Here is a 9225-nt window from a genome sequence, read left to right as displayed (position 1 = left end):
AATTATTTGCTGAGGAGCTTGTCAACCGCATGTAAGCAACCGGGAGCCCACCGCGACCTATAGACGGGCTGCCACCCACACTCCACAGCCATGGCGCCCTTGTCTTTGCCCCTGTCGTCTCTTCTCACGCACAGCCGCTGTCTGCAGAGGGCGATCGTCTTCTGTAACGCGTTACACGGTTTGCAGCACCGGCCGCTCACATCTCGCTTATGGAAACGGAATTTCGGTGCAGTTGCACATGGAGTCGGTCAACTACTGTCACACCAAGCCAGAGCGCAGAACTACGCCGCATCTGTGTGTAGCAGCTCTGCAGACGGTCAGGACATGACAGAGAAGCTGTGGTCTGTTTACACAGAGACCAAAAAGCAGACTGAAGGTATGGACGTAATGAAACAGCAGAGTGTCCATTCACAGCACTGCGGTGGACACAACACTGTTGTTGTCTTATTATAACCCAGCAATGACGTTTCCAGCAGACCAACGCTTCCTGCAGCTCAGTTAACTCGTCCTGATCCGATGGTGGGAAGATTGTATTGGAGTTATTGGCTGAGATACTTTGGTGTGGACAAGACAACATTAACACCAATCTACTGTACAATTAAGGCTGCCTGTGTGAAGTCTGCAACATGTAAACCAGTTCATATTTAGCTGAGAGTTCAAATCTGTGTGTGTGTTTGCAGATTGTTATCTCCCTGCGCTGCATTGTATTCTATCCTAAGGCTTTCTGGTATTTTGTCCAACCCCTAAACACTAACTCAAAACCATCTTCAAGGAGCCTGATTGTACTAAATTTTTCCAGAAATTTGCAGTTCGGGTGAACACAATGTAAAGGCCTGTAAAATATAATGCAGTTCAATGAAATAACATGCAGTAATACTGAGTGAATGCTTTGTTGAGAATGTATGGGATTGAATGGACTATGTGGTGGTTTTGTAGTTCACTAAATGATATGCTGACGCGTTCATATTATTTTGTCCGCTCCTGAATTTAAAAAGTCATCAACACCTTAAATCAGCAACCTACACAAGCCGCAGCAGCTTCTTATTTCAGGGCAGACGTTACCGATTTATTATATGAAATTCAATTTTTTTCAGAGGTGCTCGCAACTTAAGCTAGCAAACAGACCTCATGCTTTTACCTCACACACCACCACATTTCTGCCTCCTCTCGAGGCTTGAAATTACTTGAAACGGGCTCATTTTTGCCCACAGTGTCCTTAGATACACCCGTCTGTCATAGCATAATATTGTGAAATGAAAGCAAGCAGCAGAATAACCTCAGGTGTTTCTCTCCTCTTAGATATGATTCCAGTCATATCCACCAACTCGGTCAACCCCGACAGCATTTTTGCCAACAATGAGATGAGCCTGCGAGACATAGAGATCTATGGCTTCGACTACGACTACACCCTGGCCTTCTACTCCAGACACCTCCACACCCTCATCTTCAACATAGCGCGGGACATCCTCATCACGAACCACAGGGTGCGTCTGCGACTCTTTTAAAACCCGCCACCTCAAACATGTTTGTGTTCCGGATACAGACAGAATCATTCACAGTTTTCATGTGTGTGGCATCAAAATCCCACCAGGATCCCAACAGGAAAACACTGGCACTGTGCTGTTGAGTGAGTTATTTAAGCCCCCAAATGTTTCCAGCAGAGATGGTGACAAATTGGTAGCAGGGCTGAACGTGTTGGAGAGCTTTGTTTATAATAGGCGGTGTGATCGCCCCACTTTTGTGGCTAATGCACCCTTTTTCTTTTATGTTAGTATCCAGAGGGTCTGCGGAAGTATGAGTACATTCCTAACTTTGCTGTAAGAGGACTTCACTACGACGTCCAGAAGGTGAGGGGTCCGTGCTTGTCTGACTCAGACACTGACATTTGTTTTATGATTTGCATCAATGGCACCTGGCGCTCAGTGCGGAGATCATTCTGAATGATTTGTTACAGGCGTTGCTGATGAAGATAGACGCTTTTCACTACATCCAGCTGGGAACTGTCTACAGGTATCTGTGCACCGTGTTACTTCTCACACCAGGGTAGTGGGTAGTAAATAGTACACTGATGACGAATGTGAAATTCACACAGCACTGTGCGAGTGTACCATGCTTTTTCTAATCAGGCCACACATTTGTTTTTTAACTGTTTCAGTCTAGGCATGTTCCAGTGTTTCTGTGGTTTACTGTCGTGTTTAGGAGGTTACAAATGACATGGTATGAATTGTATCTCTCCCACAGGGGTCTTCATCCGGTTCCTGATGAGGAAGTCATCGCCATGTACGAAGGTAGTCACGTACCTCTCGAGATCATGAGCGACTTCTACGGCAAGGTGACGATAATGTCCTCCTTTGTGTATGACAAGAGAGACGCTGTGGAAATAAAAACAGCAGTTTGTAATGATGTTAATCGCTGCCCGGCAGAGTTCCCATGGCCACGCCATGAAACAGTTCATGGACATCTTCTCCCTGCCGGAGATGACGCTCCTGTCCTGTGTCAACGACTTCTTCATGAGCCACAACATCGACTACGAGCCCGTCCATCTCTACAAAGACGTAAAGGTGAACCATGCTGGTATTACTCTGCCATCTTTGTTGAGTGTTTTTGGGGAAGTCAGCACACAATATTTGCAGCAGGCTAGTAGAAGCTTTTCCCAGTTATTGTGCAGCCCTGATTCCAGAAAGGTTGGGATACTGCGTAAAACAAAGAGATTATGATGATTTACTGATCCTTTTTGACATAAACTCTATTAAAAACAGCACCAAGACGATATATCTAATGTTTGGCCTCATCAGATTCATTGATTTTTGTAAATATCTGCTTATTCTGAATTTGATGCAGCATCATGTTTCAAACAAGTTGGGACAGGAGCAACAAAAAACAGCTGTTTGGAACATTCCACAGGTGAACAGGCTCATTGGCGTCCTGGAAAGCTCAGTCATTCACGAGCGAGGATCACCACTTTGTGAACACATGACTGGATAAAGGATGTTACTGCATGAGCTCAGGGACACTTTGTAAAACTACTTTTTTTAAACGGTTCTTTTGCAAATGATTGCATTATTTTCTTATTTACACAGCGTCCCACCTCTTTTGGAATCAGGGCTGCTTCCTCCAGGGCTCGGACAAAATCACTCCACATGTACATAATGTATTTACATGTTTGCAGTGTGCCGTGACATTCCAGCCATTCAATGCCGTCTTTATTTTAGCCCTGAAAACCGGTGTCTAATTTTAGTCGAGCAAAACCCGCCCCCAGCCATCTGCGTCTGTTCTCTGGTGGCTCTGCTACTTCAGAGGCAGAGGGACAGGAAATCAGGCCTGTGTTCTCCCTTTGAGGGCGGCTGTCGTGCCGGTCCTGTCTATTCTGTGTGACACTGCAGCGTTTTTGACAGATCGCTGTCATTAGAAGCCCTCACACATGCTCTCTGTTCCACGAGTGCCTCTCATATCTTTTCAAGGACACCCGGCTCAATCTTTTTTTTTTCCCTGATTTATTATTCAGCGTTTACCCTGTTGTTGGTTTTTTTTTTTTCTTACTTTTCCTTTGACTTTTGTGCACATCAAATATTCTTTGCATATGATAAACTTCCTTTAAACGTGCCCTTAAACGTGCATCTTTGCAAAGGAGAGTCTGTTGACTCTTCCACAGATTCTAAAGCACAAGTTACACTGTTGAAAATGTGGAAACTGTCTCACTGTGTCACCAAAGTAACTAAACTCCAGGGGCCGCTTTCTTCATATTTAATTTGTATTCAGAGATGCACTTCTTTGTGCTTCCAAGTCAACCATTTATATACAGAGCAAAGTGCTGCTACTGGAGCTGAATGCTAACACTGTGTCGCTGAAGTCATGACTTTCTGGCTGAGGGCTGTTTGCTTTTTCCTCTTCACAGGAAGCCATTAGAGATGTTCACGTCAAGGGCATTATGTACCGAGCTGTGGAAGCAGATATTGGTAATGTTCTTTGATTTATATGGCTTTGTTTGAGCTAATAAAAAATAAATTGCGCAGCCACATCTGAGTAGCTGCCTAGACATAAAGAAATAATTCAGTAATAATGAGACTGTGATGTACAAATAAAAAGCATTGCTTTGTTTGCGCAAATTATATCAGCATCCCGCGTCCCATCCCTTCTCTCTTCCTCTGTTTTCTCATTTTCCAGATAAATACATTTGCTATGGCGAACAAAGCCACGCTGTGCTGAAGAAGCTGTCAGAGCATGGAAAAAAGATGTTCCTCATTACCAATAGCCCGTTTGACTTTGTGTAAGTGTGAGCAAACAGAGTGCACATGGTTCATGGCACGACTAATTAAAACCACCACGTTATCAGCAAACTAATATTTAGTCGGTGCTGCTGTATAATGTTCCAACTTCTATAGTGCAGCAGCCACACATCAAAGGGATTTCCCTCTGCGAGCGTTTGTGTTTCATTGTAAGTCTTTCTGAGCCTCTTTTGAAGTCGGGCTTGATTGCACAAAGTGACTAGATATGCGTATGCAACCTCAAAAGGCTTCCCAGAGTCCAAACACATGAAACCTACAGTAGTTTCTTACAGTCAGTCAAAAGGACTGGCTGTCTGCACACTGAGACTGAGTTTTTAATAATGCACCTCTTGACTTTGACTTCCTCCCAGATCCATATTCTTCATACACGTTTACAGTCTATGTTTGATTTTGCTGTCCTTATTTGGTCTAGTCTGTGTTCATTGTCTGTTTCCTTATCCAAATGGAGGGTCTCAGGATAGAGGGTGTCGTATGCTCTACAGATCGTGCAGCCCCTTGAGGTAACATTGTGATTGGGCTATTTAAATAAAGCTGACTTGACTGACCCGCTAGTCCTTGCAGATCAAAAATACCTTGCAAATTCAAAAGCTGCATGAGTGATAGCTTGCAAATTTCAGTGTGCAGACAGCCTCTCCTTTTCCTTTTGTGCTGTTTTTTGTGATGCATCTGTTCTGGGGCTGGATGTGCACGCGATACGCCTTTTTTGCAACAAACAGGGAACAGCCGGGTTTTATTTAAAGTACAAGATGGACATGTTGTTGCTGGCGTATCGCTGTGCCCTCAGCTCAAGTGTTTGTTACCCTCATGATGAGCTTTAAGATGCGGCTGACAGGGTGATGTCATGAATCTTTGTCCTTCTCAGGGACCGAGGAATGAGCTACATTGTAGGGAAGGACTGGAGGGACCTGTTCGATGTTGTGATCGTTCAGGCTGACAAACCCAGTTTCTTCAATGACAGGAGAAAGTAAGTATGTCTGCGTCTGCTGTGACTCCCTTATCCCACTAGGGGCCTCAGTGGGACTGCTGGCAGTTACCAGTTGAACCTGTACACTTTGTACACAGAGTATCTCAGGGGTCTGGTGTGTTTGTCTGGGAGCTGCCAACATTATGAGAGGGTAAGATTTGTCTTTGTGTATTTTTTCCCAGACCTTTCAGGCGAGTGACAGACAAAGGTGCATTGCTGTGGGACCGGATTCACAAGCTGGAAAAGGGGGAGATCTACAAACAGGTGCTGACAGAGAAAAACTATGACATGCTATTGGAAAAATTCTGAGAAACGTCTCCTCGATTAACAAAAAAACCTTTTTTATGTTTTTTTTAATTATATGTTTGTTTGATCATTGTAGGGAAACCTTTATGAGTTCCTGAGGCTCACTGGCTGGAGGGGATCCAAAGTGCTCTACTTTGGTGATCACATCTACAGTGACTTGGCAGTAAGCAGCATCCAGTATAACTACACAACACACTGTAGTATGAAAGGTTAGACATCATGAACAAAGAGGGGAGTCCTGCTAAGTGTGTATCTGGGAGTTTAAATCTTAAACAGTGTCATTCTTACCATTTTGCAGGAAGATGCACATAGTTTGATACTGAGTGAAAGAGATCAAAGATGCTAAAATAACTGGGTTGAGGATGTAATTCTTCAGGCTTTGAGCCACAGCTGTAACTCTGCATTGAGTTTGGTTGAAAGGCATTTTAATGAGTGCTGTATGTCCTGATGTATCACACTCACCACATCTACAGTAATGAGTATCACTGTGCATTATTTACCTTTTTATACCTGTAACCTAGCAACGCGTCAACAACCGCCCCTCGTCTTCGCTAAATAAACAAGAAGGTGTCATTTTTTTTTAAATCTGCGTCACGAGGAGTTATAATGACTTTTGTGAGTGTGTCTGATCAGCTGTAAATGGTCGCAATGAAAGACAGAGTTTGGCATTATGCCTCGCTGGTGGCAGGCAGCCGGCTGTCAAACATGTCGTCTTGCTTATTTAGGGAGATGGAACATGGCGTGTGTGGTTTATACGGGCCGCAGCTTGCAGTCAGCCTGAAATGAGATCATTACTGCAAGTGGACACAGAGCAGAAGCGTCTCTGAATTGGTAAGGAGTTACAGAGGAGGGAAGGATGGAGCACTATTTTATTCCTGCTTTATGCAGTTTTATTAAAGCCTCCAGATACACTGATGAATCCACCAAAATGACTCATTCCCTGGATCAATTTCAGCAGGGTTTTTCAGATGCCCGTCTCATGCTCGTCTGATGGAACAGATGCACTTCCATTTTAATTTGCTCTCTTTGCACCTAATATGTCAGTCTTTGCTTGAGCTTTGGGTGTATGACTGCAACCAGAGGAGTACAATGAGTACTGGGCTGTGAGCATTGTCATATGAGTATGCAGCACGAGGCCTGCAGCTCTAACATGACATTGCAGTTGTGCAGCTTTTTGCTACATGATGTGTATATAAGAGGTGTTTTTTGTTATGGAGGACTGAAACTGCCAAAAGAGAAATAAATAAATACATACATACATAAATAAAAGGCCCAATAAATAACTTAAAATGCCATTAAATGCACTAAGAATATTAAAAATAAATGAATTCATTCATTCATTTATAAACTGTTACGTATGTTTCTGTTTTAATCTGCTTCTTGTACTCATTCACCTTTGCATAAATACCCGATTTATTTAATTACATCCATTTATTAATTATTAATTTCTGAATTGATGGATTTATTTGTGTGTTATTCTTCCTTTGTATGTTTCCCCATTTATTTCCCCAAATTTATTTATTTCTTCAATTGTGCAAATTCAGGTTCTGTCATTTGAAGAGTGTCATTGGGTCAGCATGCCGTAGTTTAGTAAGAGGCTTTCAAGCCTATAACTCCATTCTGTATATTTTATAGCACTCCCTTACTAGACAAATCATGCTGTATAGGCAATAGGTTCAGGACTGGTCTTCAGGTCCTTTGTCTTGCAGGATCTGACGCTGAAACATGGCTGGAGGACGGGCGCCATCATCCCTGAGCTGAGGAAGGAGATCAAGATCATGAACACAGAGCAGTACATGCACATGATGGCCTGGTTACAGGCACTGACTGGACTTATTGAGCAGATGCAGGTCAGGTTTATAAAGATCTTTGTCTGTCTTTTTGCTTTTTGCCTCCATCCTCAAATTTTTGTGCTGCACCCAAACAGGTCCACAGGGATGCAGCCTCTCAAGCCGTCGTGGAGGAGTGGATCAGGGAAAGAGAGGCCATGAGGTAATGAGAACTTTTGATCACTTATTGAGATCTCGCAGAAGTGATCTAACCTCGCCTTGATGGTTTGAATGCGTTTTCACGGCAGGGCGCAGACGAAGGACATCTTCAACAGTCAGTTCGGGAGTCTTTTCCGGACGTACCACAACCCCACCTACTTCTCACGCCGACTGTCGCGCTTTGCTGACATCTACATGGCCTCCATCAGCTGTCTGCTCAACTACAACCTCAAGCACACCTTTTTCCCTCGCCGCACTCCACTGCAACACGAGTCCCCCTTCTGGCCCGAACACAGTCCGGCTGGTATCAGCATCTCCTCACAGCTGCACAGGAGCAATTCTGATTAGCGAGACAGGAAGACAGAGTTCAGAATAAAGATTGAATGATCTCCACCGATTACATTTTAAGTTCTGAGACACGGCTTTTTAGAAGATGCATGTCGCATTTTAAGATGTACATAATTGGTAACAAACTCTTGACGTTTATTAAGCTTTAAACTAGTCAGTTACTTCCTCTCAGACAAGAGGAACAGATTTAGTGCTTTTTGAGCCAAATGATACATGACAGAATAAGTATTTGACGTCTTCATTTTAAACGTGGACACATCGTATTTTACATTTTCCTCACGCGGAGTTTGAAACATCAAATGCACTGATTGTTTTAGGTTTGTGTGTGTGTGTGTCTTTGTACATGTGTATGTCTTAGTGTGTGTGAGAGAGAGGAGGGGTGGTGAGATTATGCAAAATGGTGCAGTTACTCAGTGTAAACAATAGGGGGCAGTCACGTAAAGTCTATCACGGATCTCATGTACATGCTGTGGATCTTTGCTTTTTTTTATCCTTTGCATCTGTAAAACTACACAAGTGAAATGCAAATACTCAGAGGTAACATTTACATCACAAACACTGCTGCCTTAATCTCTTTTTCACATCGCTGCAATGTATATATTTTTGTAATGGCCTAATATAATTTATGGTAATCATGCTTTTCAGATTTTGCCAGCCAGCATCTCAGTTCATTTCATTTTTGAGCTGCACATTGTGATACACATTGCACATTTCTGAGATCCTTGTGTTTCATTGGTTTAACCAGTTCCGCATAGCACAGCCTGTATATGTCTCATTTTAGCAGTTAGACATGTTAATATTTGTCAGGAAAAAATAGAGCATCATTGCTATATTTAGCCTGAGTGTTGCTGTTTGATCTGTGATGGCAGCAGTGGGATTCGTGGGTTTGACACTTTTGCAGAAAATGTGTGAAATGTTTTCACACGTGCTGGAATGAGGGCTGGAGAAGATTATATTTGATATATAAGCTGGAATCTTTAGATTTATTTGGAATAAGGGAATTATTAAGTACCAGTGGCCAGAACCAAGACCTCATGGTTCATTAGTGGCTCTGTAGTTTAAATGTGTATTGATGATGTGTATTTTTATTCCAGTATTTATTAAAATGGAGCTGGCTTAATGACCTTGCTGAGTGTTTATGTCTTGAATTTAAAGCAACTTGTGGTTGGATAATTAATCAGATTTAATTAGCAATAATGAGAATGAATCGTTAAACCTGTGGTTCTTTTGTGTTCTCTGCTCCTTTTCCCCTTCACTATTAGCTGTACAAACAGCAAGAGGAAGAAATATTTAATAATTTGAAATTAATTTTGAGGGCTAATTCATTCCTCCT

At 42.7% G+C, this 9225-nt stretch overlaps 1 protein-coding gene across 1 annotated transcript; it reads left to right on the top strand.

Moving 5' to 3' along the window:
• Positions 1 to 9020, top strand: nt5dc3 (5'-nucleotidase domain containing 3). The gene is made up of 14 exons (XM_070973197.1): positions 1 to 376; positions 1300 to 1484; positions 1773 to 1847; positions 1955 to 2010; positions 2242 to 2332; positions 2424 to 2561; positions 3896 to 3956; positions 4165 to 4267; positions 5149 to 5250; positions 5433 to 5514; positions 5633 to 5719; positions 7266 to 7406; positions 7484 to 7548; positions 7634 to 9020. Exons 1-14 carry the CDS (start codon positions 91 to 93, stop codon positions 7890 to 7892), a joined length of 1731 nt encoding a protein of 576 aa, XP_070829298.1. The 5' UTR covers positions 1 to 90; the 3' UTR covers positions 7893 to 9020.
• The last annotated feature ends 205 nt before the right edge of the window (positions 9021 to 9225 follow it).

The sequence above is a fragment of the Chaetodon trifascialis genome, chromosome 10 (genome assembly GCF_039877785.1).
Source record: "Chaetodon trifascialis isolate fChaTrf1 chromosome 10, fChaTrf1.hap1, whole genome shotgun sequence".
NCBI classification, from domain to species: domain Eukaryota; kingdom Metazoa; phylum Chordata; class Actinopteri; order Chaetodontiformes; family Chaetodontidae; genus Chaetodon; species Chaetodon trifascialis.
Note: the sequence above shows the minus strand (reverse complement) of the source record. Positions and strands in the feature narration are given on the sequence as shown.

What these genes read in the sequence shown, in the direction of transcription:
- nt5dc3 (XM_070973197.1), top strand. Translation starts at nt 91, where the DNA reads ATGGCGCCCTTGTCTTTGCCCCTGTCGTCTCTTCTCACGCACAGCCGC. An exon ending in AGGGGGAGATCTACAAACAG is followed by an intron (nt 5,515 to 5,632) that starts GTGCTGACAGAG and finishes TGATCATTGTAG; the next exon opens with GGAAACCTTTATGAGTTCCT. An exon ending in ACATCTACAGTGACTTGGCA is followed by an intron (nt 5,720 to 7,265) that starts GTAAGCAGCATC and finishes TTTGTCTTGCAG; the next exon opens with GATCTGACGCTGAAACATGG.